Source organism: Xenopus laevis, chromosome 5S (assembly GCF_017654675.1).
Source record: "Xenopus laevis strain J_2021 chromosome 5S, Xenopus_laevis_v10.1, whole genome shotgun sequence".
NCBI lineage: Eukaryota > Metazoa > Chordata > Amphibia > Anura > Pipidae > Xenopus > Xenopus laevis.
In genome coordinates, this window is record NC_054380.1 from 67,840,220 (window position 1) to 67,859,490 (window position 19,271).

A 19,271-nucleotide genomic window follows, 5' to 3' on the forward strand; every position below is an offset into this window, starting at 1 on the left:
CAAATGATATGAATGTTGTTGTGGCTTTGCCGGCCCTCCAGGTCATCGCTACTGGCTTGCAGCTGGCGTTGGAGGTCACTAATAGATTGAGGAACATCTCTGGTAGTGTCCTCTATCTCAGAGATCCGTCTCTCTGCTTCAGTAGTCTGCTCCCATAGCTTTTGATAATCTTGGCATAGAAGTGCCAGGTCAATTTTCACCTCCTCAATCCTCCTCAATCCTTGTGCTTTTCTGGTTTCTCGGAATGCCTGGAGAACTTGCTGCTAGGGATGGGCGAATTTTTTTGCCTTGTTTCGCCGCGGAATTGACGCCCATAGACTTGTATGGCGTTTTGCAGGGAAAAAAATCGCAAGTGCGACAAAATTTTTTTGACGCCATAGACTTTAACGGGCATCTGCGTTATTTTGCCAGTGGCTAATTTTTGGCGAAATGAAACGGGTCAAATTCGCCCATCCCTACTTGCTGCAGGGTGGGCTCAGGATCAGCTTGTTCCTTCTCTTGCCCGCCTGAGGGAGCTTGTGAAGCTGATAAGTCTGACCTTTCGGTGCGCTCGACATCTTGATTTTTTTTTAATTAATAGATGGTTGATGATTTAAGATAACTTTAGAGGGCCTTAGGAAGGCTTGGGGACACAACATGGTTTTGTTTAAGCTTTTTTAAAAGGAGAACTAAACCCTAAAAAAGGATGTGGCTAAAATTGCTATATTTTCTAAACTGAATTTATTGCACCAGCCTAACGTTTCAGCTCTTAATAGCAGCAATGATTCAGGACTTGTCACAGGAGGGTCACCATCTTGAAAAGTGTCTGCAACACTCACATGCTCAGTGGGCTCTGAGCAGCTGTTGAGAAGCTAAGCTTAGGGGTCTTCGCAAATTATCAAGCAGAAAATGAGTTTGGTTTGTAATATAAACTGATGCTACAGGGCTGATTATTAAGTTCTGATGCTAATTGTACTGGTTTCTGTGCTGCCATGTAGTAAATATCTGTATTAATTACTAATCAGCCCTATATTGTGACATTTATATTCTATATTTACTATATGTTGTGAGTCTGCACCTAAGCTCAGTAACTGGCAGCAGCACAAAGCATGTGCAGTGAATCAACAGACAAAAAGCTAGGGAGCTACTGTGGCATCTGTGGAGGAACAGAACTTCACTGTTAAAGGACTGTGGTTGCCTTGGGCTGGTACAGAAGCCCAAAAAATACAATGTACAACATTTCTACCCTACTTCTTTAGTTAAGCTTAAGTTCTTCTTTAAAGGAGAAGGAAAGCTACAAAGGCATTCTATTGCCAATAGATTAGCAGCAATAGTGCAAGCTAGAATGCTATATTTATTCTGTAGAATGCTTTACCGTACCTGATTAAAAAGCTTTAGAAGCTCTCTCTGTTTGTTTAGGATAGCAGCTGTCATATTAGCTTGGTGTGACATCAGGTCCTGCTTGAGTCTCTCCCTGCTCACTCATAGGTCTGGGTTCAGATTACAGCAGAGAAGGGGGGGAAGAGGAGCAGACTGAGCATGCTCACGCCTGGGGCAAGAAGGTTTAAGCTGAAGGCAGGAAGTCTGATACAGAAGCCCATGTGTACACTATAGAAGGAAAGAATGCAGTGTTTCTTTTGACACAGGACTCAGAGCAGCACTACTTTGAGGGTTTATTTGGTATATTTAGGTGGACCTTTCTGATAAGGCTTACTTATTTTTTCCTTCTTCTTTAAATAAAGGTTAATCTGATTATTGTTAATTATCAGATTCAAATTAAATTAATTAAATCAAATTAAAATCTACATTTTCATTTCAAAATAACTACTTCTCCAAAAGGGGCATACCATGGAAAGAAATAAGATGATACCCCAGTGCATGTTGCTGAAAGAGAAGTTTCAGAATGAGTTTAAGAATAGTGCACAAATTACTGAAATTCCTTTGCATTATCATGACAAATATTATGCTAACAATCTGGTACCTTTGTGATATGTTGTCAGACTGCTTTTTTGTAGGTTGTAAAACTGTTGTTTTAACTATGGTAATTAGATTATGAAAATAAGGTTAAATCTTAAGCCTCTTAACACTGAATAAATACAGCAAAAGTGGCATTTTCATTTGCTTAACAAATTTAGATATTCTATTTACATAATACCAAAATATAAAAACGGAAATATTCTTGTTTATACTAACCATAAACAAATATAAAAATGTATTTCCCCTTGAACCGAGAAATTATTAATTCTTGTGGCCTGAAGCATTAAAATAGAGCCCAACAAAGGAATACCTAGAACACATTATAGCGTCTAGTGTAACAGGGCAACCCTTTTGAAATAAAAAAATAACAAAAGTGATATAAAGGTGATACCTTTATTGGCTAACTAATATAATCATAGCAAGCTTTCAGAACATTTTAGTTCCTTTTTCAAGCTGATAACACTGAAGCTGTGGTGTTCTCTGGTATACAGTATATACAACATTCAGCTCATAGGTCAAATGACCAACGAAAAGGAATATCAATCTATGTGTAAGGGATCTGCAAGCGATAAGCAGATAAGGTACAAGATAATGTGGGTCAAAGAGGCTGAGTATAAATTAGGGCTGAATTATTGGAGTGTAGAAACAAAGGAATTTTATATGATCTCTTAGTCCATATCCAGATATGTTGGTATTTCTGACCTGGCGCAGTACTTTCTTAGTTAGAAAGGTGCAGTCCTTTCATAATTAGCCATAAATCCAAGGCCAAGGTTTAGTCCATTCTTCAGAGAATTTAAAGTTTCCATTAATTTGTATTCTGGCTTTTTGAGGAAGTGACCAGTTTGAGTCACAAAACGGGTCAAGCCATGCTCCCCCTGCCTGCAACATCCTTGTGTTTATACCTTGTTTTTACTTGAACGTCTTGAATAAAATTGAAGTTTTATACACCCTTGTTCCATGGATCCAGTCACTATGGTTGGCTGTTAGTGTGCATTGAAAGTTTCAGCTAGTAATACCATGTGATCAGAGTGGATTGGCCGCCAGTTTTTCACATGAGGATCCTTGCTCCCTTTCTCTCCGTTTGTTTTCTTCTGCGTATTTTCATTCATTAATTTGTATTCCCACACTTTTCTTTCATTATCTGTTTTAAAATTGCCCTCAAGAACCAAAATTCTTAAATCCTTTATGGAGTGATGAGGTCTATTGAAATGATTTCCTGTTGGAGTGTCCAGTTTTTTATTGGTTATAGTGAATCGATGGTGTGTAGCTTCTAGTGTACAAAGGCTGAAAGTCACTGGAGGTTATGATTTTGAATTTACAATATGTTGGTACTTAAGTACTAGCTCTTTACCTGTTAAAATAGTTCACATAGTTTATTAGTCACAGTATTTGAAGGGGGAATAAAAAAATTCCTTGCTGTTTCTGAAATAAACAAATTATTCTCCATTATTATCCTTGCAGCAATCTGTCTCCTTTCATGCAGCTTTGGGTCAGAGTTGGTTATTTTGAAAGACCACGCTCATACATTTTCTAGGCAAAGAAAAAACACATAAAAGTATTTGACCCAACTGCTAATCAAAATCTGACTCTGACACCTGCATTTGAAGAGACAGATGCTGACAGGGCAGATACAGAAGACTGACCATACAGAATGTCTAATTGATTATATTCAGAAAGCTCCATATTTCCACAAGATGAAGCACATTAAAAATGTTAATTTTGCAATAGTTCAAAGACAATACTTTAATTAAAGAACTCCAACAGAATAACAGTTGCCAGTAGACTGCATTGGTGCGACAAACAAGTGCCCGAGTGACTTTAGGTGCAAGTACCTATAATGAATGGCAACAATTCGTGCAACTACTGTGGCAAAAGATGCCAGATGCAACTGCACCGACTGATTGAGCATCGACGTATTTGGTTTATGATAAAAATTAAAAACATCCTTTTTTTTGTTTATGGAAAAAGGGGGCTTTTGTTGTCCAATGAAACTACAGGAACTTCCTCATAGGCTTTACTATAACTGATATAGAAACACTTATGTAACACTGAAGAGCTCTTATAAGAGCAGAAATGGTCTGTAGCTTTGCAGACTTGGCTCTATTTAAAAAATGTAAAGAAAAAAATGAAAAACCTTGAAGCAAAATATGACATTTTTGCCAGGAGTGATACCAAACACTAACCAACCAGCTGAATCCAATGTGTATTTCTGAAAAAATATTACCTTACACCATAAACAGGTAAAAAGGAACTCTATTGTAGAGGTAAATCAATTTGTGACATGGACTGAAGATTGAAATATAGCATATATCTCCTTCACTGTGCACTCTTTTACAATATATTCATTCAGGATTCACTATCATCATTACATAGATCAGTAAAGCTATGATATCATTTTTTTTTGTAAATAGCAAAATGAAATGGAATGAGTATTATAACACAAGTAGATTGCTTAAAGAACAGCTATCTAGCAAGAGAAATGAGAATGATTTGCATTAAATGTTTCCAATTCAAATTCGCTATTGACCTTTGACTTAATATTTATTACAGTACTTTACAGACAAGGATGAATTATTTCTAAGACTAAAATACATTTTAGTTAATCAGTAGGATAAAGCATATGTGTGTAGAGTTTACTAGATTGCCACACACATGACATCTATGCCCATTTTGATTATCATGTGTAAATTGAGGAGGAATGCTATCATTATATTTTTACTCAAGCTATTTATAACCATGCCAGTCTATACACTGCAATGTCACTTTGTTTTACAACAATTTTGTTGTAAGCTTATAATGTGCAAACTCCTGTTTCATTTTTATTTCTGTACATGTGTATTTGTATATTTGTTACCTTCAACTACAAATATCTAAGAGCTGTTGCTTTCTTTACATAGTCAGTTAACCTTGGATTTCACATGCAAGTGTGGCCATTTTTGTGGCCATTATTAATAATGTTTTTACTGCATGTTTTATGAATCTGCAAACTGAAAAATGGGTATGAGGGACTCCTAGAAACAATGCAAACGTTTGCATCAATTTCATTAAAAAAAAGAAAAAATAACAAATTGGTTAATCTTTAGGTTTCTTTCCCAAGCTTGCATATCCAATCCAGTGGCTCAAGATAGATCATAAATTTTAAATGCATGCAAGTTCAGTGTAAATCAAAGTATGCAATGAGTGCATTATCCATCCTTTTGGATCCTATTTCTGTTGGACTGGAATAAAGTAAGTTCCAATTTATAAAAATTGACTTGGCTCATAGACAAACAGCTGACAAAGCTGTTTGTTCATAGTTATGTAGGGAACTACAACTGTAACGATGAGTTTCTGTACCCACTCTCATATCCTAGTTAAGGTTCAGGGCAATACTGTTGCTTGCACTTCACTAACCCAACTAACCCTATGTGCAGCACTGGCCATAGGTTGACAATGCACAGTGGAAATTCTATAGAGGCAGGATTGTTACCATAACCATTACATAAATAAGAATCCTGCTTCACAACATGTAAATATAATGCATATAGGAAATGACTGAAACATACAATAATTATCATTAACAGAAGCTGAGACATTGTAACCAATCAAAAAGGAGAAAAAAAAATACATGTCACTAGTTTACAGTAGGAAACTGGGTTAGACTTTTGAAAAGGAAGTGCTATTTTTCATATAGGTTGAATGAAAAAAAAATACAGAACTGACGTATCTGCCTATACATGAGTTTAGGCACACATCTCAAGGCAGTATCATCATTAGTTATCTTATTATATGCTTTCAGGTCACTAAAGGGTCTGACATTGCATATGATAACATACTTTGCATATTCTAAGAAGATAGGAATCTTAAGTAGAGATGGAATCTTAAGTAAAGATAGAAAGTAATAGGTGAAGAGAGGTCAGCAGAGAAATAGGGGCAGATTCCATAAAGGGCAAAGTGACTAACGCTAGCAAAAATTCACCAGTGTGACGTAATTTCAGAACTTCGCTGATTCCCTAACGGGCTCAAGCGTCACTTGACTAGTGAAGGAGATAGCATTGCTTCGCTCTCTAACTCCAGGCGAATTTTCGCTCTGGAGAACGGACGTAACTCTGCAAATTCACTAAGATGCGGATAGCCTGCAAAGGTTTGTAAAAACATTTTTTTGGGTAAACGAGTTCCCCCCTTCATTTTCTAACATATGGAACATAAACTATACACTGAGCTCATGTGTAGGGCATTGTAACAACTCTATTGTATTTATTAATGTTACCTGGACTTGTGTAATGTAATGTATTTGCTGCCACATATACATCCATGTAACTTTATAATTTTCCGCCGTATGCAAATTAGGCAACGCTAGCGCATATTCGCTTCCTGGATGTAACCGAATTTACGCCTGGCGAAGTGTTGAGATGGCTGGGAAGCCGTCGCTGGCGAATTTTCGTCGGTTAGGGAATTTGCCCCATGGTATTTAAAGCACCCAGTTTCACTGAGGGGTGCCAAATATTAGTCAATCCCCAGTAAAATAGATTTCTAACTTTTCCCTTTTGCCAGTGGAAAAACTGTAAGTGGTGCATCGGCATCTCCTGTCCTTTAGATCTTAATTGCTTTAGTGATGGCAATTTTGCAAGGCCAGCACATTACTTAGAGAGTTTTTCCTCAGGCTGGTGCAGTTCTCTCCTAACAGGAGCAAAGATGTGAGGAAAAAAATATAGTGATTTATTTCACTGGGGATGCCTAAAATATTGACACTCAAATAAAATGGGGTTTACATGTCCTTTAAGGAATACAGAATAATATATGCTTAAATTAGGAAAATAAATCAATACAGAAGAAAATTTTGGTAGTATAACAGAAAAATAGAAGAATAAATGGTTTGATATAGATATAACTACACAGCATACAGTTATTTTGCCACTGTGGCAAAGGGGGTGAAAATGCACAGGAAAAAGAAACATATTCAAAATGCAACAGATCTGCAAATTCATGGCATAGGTTGAGAGAACATGAAATACATGGAACTAGAGTTAAGATCAAGCACCAAAGAATCAAAAAACCTGGGTCCTTGGTGGGTTTTGGATAATTCTACTACTAGGATTAAATAAGCATTACTTGGGCTCATTATCAGCTGGAGTTAATCACATATAAGAGGATAAAGAAAGGGAATGGAATAAATGGCAAGCTTTGGAGTTAGACAAATTAGCTCAGAGGCTAAATGGAAGAAGGATTAATGCTAAGGTCTTGGGTATGAATCCCCGCAACTCATGAGACATATTGAATACATTTTTCATTTTGACATAGGCCCCTTAGTAAGCAAAACAGTAATAATGGCTATTAGTTAATAGATAGCTAAAGGTCAACAAGCATCCACCTGCTTTTTTATTTTCTATTACATCCAACTATTTTTTGCAGAAAAGCACCTTTTTTGGACAATAGGCAGTTGTATCCAATAAATATCATTTACACTACTGAAGTATAATTCCATTTCCATTTGATTGTACAAACGGCCCCTGAACAGTATATAGGGCACAAAACAAAGTAGGCACACTAGTCACTACACATTACTCATAACCCTCAAACTATTTATACACACACATATGTGCCATAGCATTGGTTCATTTATGCATGTTCATATCTTTCAGATACATAACAAATGAGGACATATACTCCTATATCTAAACTAAACTGGGCACACATAAGTCAGTTTCCATATTTTCCAATTATTTGGTAGGTCAGGCAGCTGAAATGATTAATCTGGCCATAATCCATTAGTATTCAGAGAGGAGGGCTCTTACTGTTGCGTAGTGATAAACCACCAATTCTGACAGGATCATATGGTCGTCAATCCGAATGGTCATTGCTGAAGCAATACATGGAACACTGGAAAGCCAATTAATTTACAATTCATGTTTTTGTTGATGTTTTAAGTAAAATAATCAGGACAATCTTATGTTAGCCTGTTTGTGAGTTCAATGTAAAATATTGATAGTACATACTTGACTGCGGCTACTCAGTAAAATATAAAATTTCTAGAAAAAAAGAGCCAGCGCCATAGGCACAGGACCAACAAATATAGGGCAATATTGTTTCAAACAACACCACTTTGTGCTTAGGAGTAAGGCTTAGCTATATCACCGCTAAATGTGAACCCTTGTAGTTTTCTCCACCACCTTGGTTATAAAGACTAAAGAAAGGTTTTCAAACTCTCCTTATCAGGTTTCAAGGTGGATACTCACAAACATAAACGTGTATCTTTATATAGAGACTTTCCAGCGTCTATTTCACTTCCTTCTTATGCAACTGTTAAAAGATATGCAGCAGCAAAATAGTGTAAAACCTTTTTATTTTAAAAGAATAATTAAAAAATGCACTCACATGGCATCTCATATAAAATGCATAATACTGCACCGTCCTGGTAAGGAACCATCCCCTTATGGAGTCCGCAAGTCTCTGGCATCTATTGTATGTCAAGATGCCAGAGACTTGCGGACAAAGCTGGCTTGTATTCATATAAGAAATTAAAGAGTAGGGATGGGCAAATTTGACCTGTTTCGTTTCGCCCAAAATTCGCTGCCGGCGAAATGTTGCCGACGCCCATTAAAATCTATGGGTGTCAAAAGAAAATTTTTTTTGTTGCATACAAGTCTATGGGCGTCATTTCTGCAGCGAAACAAGGTGAAAAAAAAAAATTCGCCCATCCCTATTAAAGAGAATGCTTAAATGTTGCTTATTCAAAAAAAGACAAGATTTTCAATGAATCCTATACTCAGTAATAACTAGCGATTAAACTATATTTTGAATAATTAAGGGGTATTATGTCACTAATGAAATAATGGGTTTCTATATCTTGGCATTATCTAATGAATAAGTATTTAACCTCAGTTTTTTTAGTTAATATAGTGATGAAGCATTTATGGACCCAGAGGGACTCACATATTATCAGGCTCATGATTTTTCACCACATCTACTAGAACTAGACCTTATAACCTCTGGGTAAAAATTATTAGGTGCAGCTATTTTGAACATTTGAATCCTTGCATGGTGTATCAAATTTACAAGGGGGATTACAACAAAATAGATACTCTGGGAATCCAAAATAAGATTCAGGTTTAAAAATATATGTTGAGTCATGTGAAGTTTACCAAAATGTAGGCTACTTATCAGGGCGCCCCTAGGCCTGCTGCCATTCATCGCCCCAGTCTTCTCCCCTTCCTTTGTGCACATGCACAAATTTTCAGCATTGGGTTTAGAGTACTGGGGATTGGTGCACAGTAAATTTTTAAAAGCTATTGTATCTCATGTGAATCCCCAGTTATTCCTAACCAATGTAGGTGTGGTTGGGCGTCATATCGCCCTAGGCCCAGTTGGCCTTTCCACAAATCCGGGCCTGTTACTTATTCCAATAATGAAGCAGTACTTACAAGCACTTGAAGTTGATAGCTTTTGTGTGTGAACTAGTCAGTAGCAGTGGCTGCTCAAACTGTGCCAGAACTAGGGGTAGGCACAAGAGGTGACTGTCCAGACTAGAGTGGCATGGGCTAGGGGCACAACTTATATGGAGGGTAGTGAATTTTTTATATAAAGTGATGTGATTGAGTGAGTGACTGTAAGGGGAGGAAGTATGGGGTAGAGATGCTGTAAGTGCCTAGTGGCCATTGCGGCACCAGGGTGGGGTGTAAACATCTGGCAGTGGCAAGGAGTAGGATGTCTGGGTGCCTTGAGCACCAATAGAACCTAGGCCTAGCACTGGACTCACAGGAGGAAAATGTAATGTAATTTAGCCCTTTTATAATGCAAGTGTAAGGCTTACCTAGACTATATAGACTAGACCTTCAGTACTCCAAAATTACATTATCTAAACAAAAAAGAATTTAGAAAGTTGAGGCTGTTACTTAAGATAATGGTGATCTTAAGGAGGTAAATGGACTATATAGAGGTGGCCATTAGTCTGTTATAAAGATATTATGATTATGAAGGACTTATTTACATTGAAGAAGGTGATCTTAAGGAGGTAAATGGACTATATAGAGGTGGCCATTAGTCTGTTATAAAGATATTATGATTATGAAGGACTTATTTACATTGAAGAAGGTGATCTTAAGGAGGTAAATGGACTATATAGAGGTGGCCATTAGTCTGTTATAAAGATATTATGATTATGAAGGACTTATTTACATTGAAGAAGGTGATCTTAAGGAGGTAAATGGACTATATAGAGGTGGCCATTAGTCTGTTATAAAGATATTATAATCATGAAGGACTTATTTACATTGAAGAAGGTGATCTTAAGGAGGTAAATGGACTATATAGAGGTGGCCATTAGTTTAGACAAACACTTCATACAACAAAGATAAGTAAGAGGCAAATGTATATAATTGACTAGTGTCTTTAATCAACCTCAACAACTATGTACGAATGTAACAGAGACAAAATGTAGTGGACAATACATTGTGTAGAATCCAAACACATATACTTTTTAGTGATGATGAAAAGTGATGATGAAAAAACAAACACTTTTTATGCTAGGACGAAAGTAGAACATTTTACCAGAAAAAAAGCAAACAGAGCACATTGGTCCCTAACTAAACAAGCTTAGTATATACTACATTCAATAATGGCTGAATAAAGATATACCGATCTAGATACTTCCAGGTATTGTATCTTACTTAATGTCAACCTTCATTGTGCTGCAGAGACTTGGTAATGATCTTCCAATTTTAAACAGCAGAACAGTGATATGATTAAAGGGGATTATCGTAACGTTTTTTTTTTTTTTTGCACTGGCACAGTGTGCATTAACAGAATAAATCAATGTTTGTGCTCATTTATTTTACAATTGGTTCTCTGCTATTTCTAGTTATGCAGCAAGACTTCCATGTGGCTACGTAACATTATTTTCTCATTAATTTGTAACATAGAAGACATAAAGTATATATTGTGCTACTAGAACATTAGTAGAGGATTGGGTTATATTTACATGATTTAACAATGTAATACAATATACTGTTACATAAAGACAAACAACCTAATAACCTCCCAGTAAACAGGTAGGCACCTAAAGTGGATGGTAGAGAATGTAAATGTCACCTGTTATATATATGCAGTTCTGGACATTTTTACCAAATCTAAGCTCTGGATAAAGTCACTTAACAGCATAGGTTTCCTTTCCCATTGAGACCTATCCATATTGCCTTCTTAGCACTGCAGTAAACAAGGGGAAAGAATTATAGACCTTACCCAAAACAGAAGGCTGCATCAATCCCATTAAATATTATATAATTGAACTAAATTATATACACTCAGGAAGTTCTCAAAATCTAAGTGTATACTCCATCTATAAAGTGTATATTTAAAGTATATCACAAAGCACACTTGCTATAATAAAATCCACAGTAGTTTTATGAGGAGAGAGAAGGTGACTTGTAAATCTCATTGCTAATAGAGTGCTTTTAGTCTTCTAAGATTTCTATCTCCCTGAAACAAATGCAGCAGCAGATGAGCGTACATAAAATAATATATTGTCTCCTTGTGCTTCTTAGATTGTATAACAATAACATCACTGCAATCCCCTATATATTGCCTAATGTCAAGAAATATAACTGATCATACTGCATATAGAATTCTTCAGACCTGTGTTCTGTTAGCCCATACATCCAACTTTATAGGTGTACTTAACAGAAATAAACTGTACTGAATAACCAACAAGAGTGTCAGTAAGGAAACAAGCAAAACTAATTATTCTTCTAATTCTGTATTTATAAGTTAAATGAAGGTAGAAAAAAACACACCTTGGTACATGTGTATTGTGATGAAATTTAATTATATTTAATTATATTTAATTATATTTAAGATGTTAAAATGAGTTTAAAAGGTCTATACTAAATGGACAAAGATAAGTTGTAGTATTTAATAGGAAGAATTTTATGTAGATGGAATTCTATCTCAAAAAAGGTAATTCAGGAAAAGAAAAAAAACAAGCAGAATTCATGAATTAGCAGCCTCAAGATTATGTTTCAGTTTTTATGTGATATAAATGAATCAGTACCCAAAACAGTACATACAGGACTGGAAGGAGAGCCAGACAGTGACCTCCAACACACTGCAGAGGTTCATGGATGTGCCTTTGTATAGAACTAAACAAGCGAATAATTAGACTGCATCAACACCACTTAATTCTGTTTCAGCATTGTGTTTTTGAATTGTTATTAAAACTCTCCTCCTCTAAAACTCTACAGAAGGAAGCTTACTCAACCCACAATCAATCTTGATAATGTAATAATGAGTCTTTTAAAGGGATAATAATTTTAATTCCCCTATCTGCAGCAATAAAGATTGTATACAGCTAATCCGGTTTGCCCTTTCAATTAAACTTGTTCAGCGTGTTTTATTTAGTCAGCACCTGTATGGGCCATTAAAACTCCTGGTCTGTCAGTGTTGTATGCTGTTCGCTGTTGTTTTTAAATTCCATTAAATCCAAATAGTCTTTATCGCCCCATGACCACTGTGACTTCAATCAACCAATTTAATTACCTTACAAAATTGTCAGTAGCAAAAGCAAAGAAAAACAAGGAGGGTTGTGACGTTATCAAATTGAAATCTTCCACTCTGCTGTTTAATCAGGACTAGTCAATAAAAATGCTCCTCATCACCTCTTCCCTTCAAGGGGTGTTCAACCTCACGTAACTTCCAAGGTGTTTTTTATTTATTTCTCCTAGCATGTTGTTTTTGCTGTGAACAAAATATAAGGTGGCCTTGGATGTTCTTCCTTCTCCTCGGTTGCACAGTTAGGATTTCTGAACAGTGGTAAAAGTACTTGATATTGCAGCTATTATCATTATGAACATATAATAATAGCAGAAGGTTATTAGCTGGTATGCATTGATGCATTGCTTGGATATCATTTCTGTGTCTGTGCTTTGCACAAGTGCTTCTGTGTGGCCTATACACTGCTTCTAGAAATGGACAGTTGCTGTAAACATGAAACCATTTGGTCCCTTTTAGTATACAGCCCATACTAATGCCTTCACCTAGTATTGGGACAGAATATGATAATATGTAAACTTCAATTGCAGAAATATTTTAGAATAGGAGAGGGAAAATGAATAGGAAAGATTATGGTTAGTTTATTCCCCAACAGCATGGATGTACACTGAATTATTCTAGAATGTCATGAATATTGTGGGCAGCAAGATGTCCTATGCATGATAATCCTTCGTGTTGGTAGAGCCTTGGATCAACATGGAAAAATACTGAATTGCAATAGGAAACACTTGTCTGGCACTGCCGAAGGGTGCCACTAAAATAATCTACTGAGCTCTATTATAAAGAGTTGAAAGTTTAGAATTTCAGAACATGTTGCAGACAGTTTCTGTACTGCAAGTCTGGATGGAAAGGTTCGGTGCTGTCTGGGTATCTCTGAGTTGTCTGTAGCAGTTCCAGTAGATACTTGTGATTCAGCTGGAAGCTTTATATTCCGAAGACTTGTGTAAAATTGGTGTTTGTGTGTGTGGGGGGTGGAAATGGAGGAGGGGGTATTTGATTCCTCTCCTCCAATTTATTCAACCCAAATCAGTTATCGGCTGTCACTCATATTGATCTAGGCTTTGGAATGTAGTAGTCGGGTTCATATCGTACCCTTAATACACTGTGTGTATTAAGGAATAAACTAAATCCATTTTCCAGTAGTCAAGGTCACTTGTCTGTCCAGCGCTGTAATTAATGTTGTCAATGTGGAAAATAATTCACAATTCAAAGAAAAGATATGTGGCGCCGAGTTACAATCACTTTGTTGCTCTCAAGCTCACTGTAAGTAAGTAGAGACAGTGCGTTGCCATTAGCCTGCAATGCGCACACCGTGGGGCTGGAAGGTCGCTGATCTTGGTGCTGAACTCAGGATGAGATCCGCTGTGACCAACGTTACAGTAACTGTTCAGCATCTTCAGCAGCAACACTGGAAGACTAGTTATGTGTTTACAGGATATTCCTAGCGCCTTTGCAAATGTTCAGGGATAACGAGCAATGGCAAGGGGCTGAACTAAATACACAAGAAAGCATAGATAAAATAAAAAAGAGCCCTACAGGAAAGCTCCATGCTTAAACATATACAATAAGTAGTGTGCCTTATACAGACCAACATGTGCTACTTTTAAAATGTGGTGGAAACGAGTTTGCTATTAGTAAACAAAAGTGTAATATGAGACAGGTTGTGGATTTGATTTGATTTCAATTTCTTTATCCACATGCTCCAGAATACAGGGAAAAAACACTGCTGGCACTTATCTACCCTCGGCTTCCCAGTTAGATATATGTCAGGCAGCAGACAGAAGCAGTTACTGTACGCACAGGGTATGACCTCAGGAGCACAGCAAGGCGTCCAGTTGTACGGCTACACTGGGGTTAGAGGCAGCACAGCAAGTGTTTAAGGACTCGCCTGTTGCCATAGTGCTGTAGGCAGGAAATCAGCAGCTAGCCATCCTTTGAAGATTCACTCCAGAAAACTCTTGACCTCAACCACACATAAAAGAACCGGCGGACTCCTCTCTGCCATTGTTATCAATTTTGTCTAATCTTCTGTAAAATTAAATAAAGGAGGTCTTTTTTTGTTTGTTTGTTTTGCTTCGGTGAAGGGGCCGATGTGGGAAAACAAGTATCACCAATGTAGGATAGCTACAAGCCATCTGTCATGGTCAAAAACTGTCAAAAGATGCGCTAAGCGACAATAAGAGCGTTTCGCGACAATAAGAGCGTTTCGCGATAAGACGTTGTGTAGTGATAATAAAGGTTCAGTATTCCATATAATAAAAGCGCAGACAGAGCTTTGCCGGTCACAGCTATCTAAGCATGGCATTTCTCCACTACCCTGCTGTACACAATACCAACTGCTGGGGCTTTTCACTTGCTGATAACATCATTCCCTATCGCACTATGATTTGACAGCGTTATTACCGACACCCTGTGTGATTTATAGAAAGCAAGTGACTCTTCTCCAGTTCTCACTCGTAAAAATGACCAAATAGTGGGAATTCAGGCAGAGAACTCTGGCAAGTGAATACTTTCACGCTTGAGTGACAGACTGAATAGTGTGTGTGATGGCACTGGCTTAATACAAGACTTATTTTACTGGCGCACTGCTTTCATTGTAATGTGTAGGCTGCATTCAACGTGAGAAACAATACATGCAGTGATATATGGAGCTGTGTATCTGCTGCCAGAGAGACAGGCATTCCTAAGGATGGTTGCTACTAGCAACTTGCCTCAAGCACCACCTCAAAAACCAGATGGCGGCAGAAGAAAGTCACACTATGAATTCAGCACACGAGATCAATAACCAGTTCTGTGTTTGCGCCATCGGGTGCCATTAGATTTCACGCAATATATGTCTTTTTAAGTAAAGTCACCTATCCTCCCAACGCCAAAAAAAAAAAAAATGCCATTAAGAACAATGGAGCAGGAAATGAACAATTGTTGCACACATGACTGATGGAGCATAAAGGGTATTGGAAAGCGCCTGCTTCCTAAACTGAATGCAAATGGCAACACGTTATACAGAGTTGTCTGGGAGCCGTTTATTAGCTGAACCTGTCATGGTTTTGTTCCACTTATACAAACTTTGCCTTGTCTCTAGCTCTCCTCATGACTCTGCTGTTGGATATTATAACTCTTCAAATCCTATAAACGGAAATGTGGCTAGGCTTATTATGTATTGCTCCCTAAAAAAAACTTTTGTGGGGGGACAGCGCATAAAAAGCCCCTTATTGCTTATGATGATATATCCCATACTGGCACTGCCACTTGTTATAGCGATCTGCCACCCTTACAGAGTTTTAGATGGAAAGCAATAGTTGTAAGCGCACATTCTACTAGTTGTGTTCACAATAAAGTTAAGGCTGATTGCCAGCTGGTATTTAATACAAGAGTTACTGTATAACCCCACTGAAGGGCTGAATTACGAATAAGGGGGGTAAGTGAAACTTCATTTCATTAAGTGGCAGTGATGCATTCAGGGTTATCTCCGTCATTATCACCGGACTGCGTTGACAATAATCCATTTGTGCAGACACCACAACATATGTCATTCTGCTTTGATTCATACAGACACCAAGGTTCTCTGCTACCTAAGACTAGCTGGCAGACATGAATGCATTGTTTCCCTTGTCTCTTTCATTCAAGCCACCACAAAGTAAAAAAAAATAAAAAATGAGGATTCTTACCAAATCGTAAAACATGTGTGGTCCCTTGAGAATAGCCAATCCAAAATAAGCAAGCCACGAATCGGAGGGTGCACCTGAAGAATGAATTAGTTAGGGAAGGGGAAATAATCTTCATGGTTCCAGCGCACATCCTCGTGTCTCCTTCACCCTATAGAGCGTCAGCTTCCCCGACAGGGTACGAATGAAAGGACATAGACTGATGGCCCTCAGACACAATCACGGCATGGTCACAGAGACAACAGCGAGGAGGATCCGCTTCCCAAACCCATTAGCAATCCCTGCATGTTCTTCATTCACTGCGCCAAGGAGCAACCTTCAACTGCAAGGAATGGTGGGACATCCATGTTAGTCAGAGGGGGGAGAATCCTTGAGAAATCCAAACGCATATGTCCATCCCGGTGATCCTGGAAGGGATGAAGGGGGGAGGGAAGGCAATCAATAGATAATCCAGCTCGAAAAATCGCTGAGCTATGGGGAAGTCTATGTGAAAGAGCGATTTAAGAGGGTTTGCTGTTCTCCCTTTCTGCTGCACTGCTGCACAGCTTCTGACGTGGAGCCAAGATTAAGTGAGAGAAATTGAGATAGCTCCAGCCAGACAGCCTTTCCCAATTTATATTAAGCAACTGATCTGATATCCCCGTGGTGGAAAGCTGTTTGCGCTTTTTATTCGTGGACGGAAAACGCTGCTTTCCAGCTTGTATGCTCGTGGCACAAGTAAATATGGTGTGCTACACTCCTAGGAAAGAAAAAAAATCAATGGTTGAATCTTAATAGAGGAAGCAATGACTATGAGCTGACGTGTCACACTGGCTCTGACTACGAGTCGGGCAGCAGAAGTTCACAATAAGGCAGACGTTTCTGATGTGTATCATAAAATAAGACCAGCCTGAACAAATCGCATCAAGTTATGGGGAGACATTAAACTGTTTCGCATAATGGTTGTCTGCAAAGAGGCATTTTGTTGCTGTGTGCTGCAGGAGCCCCTGTCAGGCCCGGACTGGCAATCTCTGGGTTTTGTTTTATGCCAGAGAGGGGCTGCTGTAAATCGCCACAGACTCACTATTTATTGGCTGATGGGGGGCTGCTCGGGCATCTGTATTCTTGGAATGCCAGAGCCTATTGTGAATCCCAGTCCTGACCTGGTCCCTGGCAACTAACAGGCTTGAAGTCACAGTAGACTGCCTGGAGACTTTCCAGCCCCTACTGTGCCACGGTGGAAATGCAGCGCCAAATTGGAACACGTCGCTAAACTTTATCGCCATGGATGTGGCTCTGTCATTTTGAAGTTCTATGTAGCGTCAACGCCTCCACTTACAAGACTGTTAGCGCAACAGCTAGCATATGAAATCTTACTTTAACCCTACAAAACAGTTTTGCGACTAGCCAAAAGGGCTTACCCCAAGCCCACGGGGGCATATACAGAAATACTTTTTAATAACAAGAGATTTTACCTGTAAAACCATCAATATACAATACCTCTATGTTACTGATTCCAGCTCATCAATCAATAATACAAAACCGCAAATGTGTTAAACATCTAGTTCATAACCCAACGCTTAGTTACTTACTAGAGAATCAGTTACCCAAATGAAATCAGTGCACTTCCCATTGCATTTTACACATAAAAATCTTTATTTAGCTTTCATACATTATCCAGCACACATTTAGCCAAGCCAAATAGGTAGTCACTATCATCAACCTGTGTTGTTCATGTTGTATTCAGCATCATTGCCCTTTCATATTGTGCCATAACTGCAGTGTCAACCTAAGTGTCATAAATGGCCAGCTATGATATCTAGGAGGCAAGTGTGCCAAATGATTTGGCTGTTGGAGCACTTTGTATAGAAATACTGTGAAATAAAGGCAAGGGCATCTAGCGACTCCTTCAGTTCAAATGCATATCTCTTTGAAGGTATCTAAAAAAGAACTTGCCGTAATGGAAAAGTCTACATTTATTTTACTTAATAGCACAGGACAATCGGATATAAAGTATACAATTAGAATGCTTACATACCACTACAGCAACAAGAATGCATTGTACTTTTTTTTTTTTTTTTTTTTATAACTGAAGCTTTTTGCTGCTAACCAATATCAGTTAATATAATGTTATCACCACTGACACTAATATAACCACTGCATGCTCAGCCAATACAGGTTGAGAGATTGTACAACACACCCATGGCCTCGGCCCATAAAGATGTTTAATAGAGCATGACAATTGGAAAGAATGACATTTCAGCACCAAGGAGAGCTCAGCATCTTTGTACTGCACAGGAGCTACCGTGCATCTAACCTGCGTTGTGCATTCTGTACATTGCATACACCGAGCACTGTGCTATACTTATAAACCTTTAAAGAGCCTATAACTAGGAGACAATACTGCACCCGAAGCCAATGCCTTTCTATAGTCTCCTATAACGCAAACCAATATTACTGTCGCACATTTACCATTCTTGTAGGCCTGCAAGCTTTGCCGTGAAATTGAAAAGTCTCCTGGTAATTTAACAACTGAAATGTACCCAGTGCACCAAACAACATGTCCTATATTAGCTTGAAGAAAGCCTCCTGAGCCAAATAGTGGAACTTATCAGAAGAGAACTGACATATGCTGTTTTGATTTATTACACCGCAGCTTGGAGGACATTGCCTCTGCACAGCGAATTTCTCTTGCTTTATCATAATATTAACCTATGATGTTGCTCCTTATTACCTACATATCCTAGTCATTTATATAGTGTCTGACTTCTGTGCAGTAGAGATCCAAATATTTAAAAGTCTGAGCCAGAGGAAACTGGTGGCAAGGGACCTTATGCCAATCGATAAGCAATTCAGTTGAGCTTTTGGGTGCATGTTTGTTAATGTTTTACTGCAGGGAAACCACATTTCTCATACCATATACCTCTTTTCTCTTGACTGCATGTGACATAAGACACACAAATACTATTTTGGGATTTTACCAGTAATTATTAGCGTGATAGCTGTAGTCTTTGCTTGTGCCATTGCTAAATTAAGCCCATAACACCAATACAAATCAATAGCAATTCAATTTAGCAGAAGGTGTAGTGATAAAATAGAACAGTGGTAGGAATTGCTTCTCTTGGATCATACTAAAGAGGTTACTGCACA

General features: G+C 38.0%; 1 protein-coding gene across 3 annotated transcripts in view; it reads right to left on the reverse strand.

Annotated features, from left to right (window-relative positions):
* Positions 1-17,157, reverse strand: part of grik2.S (glutamate receptor, ionotropic, kainate 2 S homeolog) — a 339,099-nt gene extending 321,942 nt beyond the window's left edge. For 2 of the 3 annotated variants that reach the window (XM_041564635.1, XM_041564636.1), the window contains exon 1: positions 16,146-17,157. In XM_041564635.1, coding sequence (XP_041420569.1) covers positions 16,146-16,275 — 130 coding nt within the window. In that variant the 5' untranslated portion in view covers positions 16,276-17,157. The remainder of the gene's footprint in view (positions 1-16,145) is intronic. The other variant, XM_041564634.1, reaches the window with a different exon arrangement.
* Positions 17,158-19,271: the final 2,114 nt, after the last annotated feature.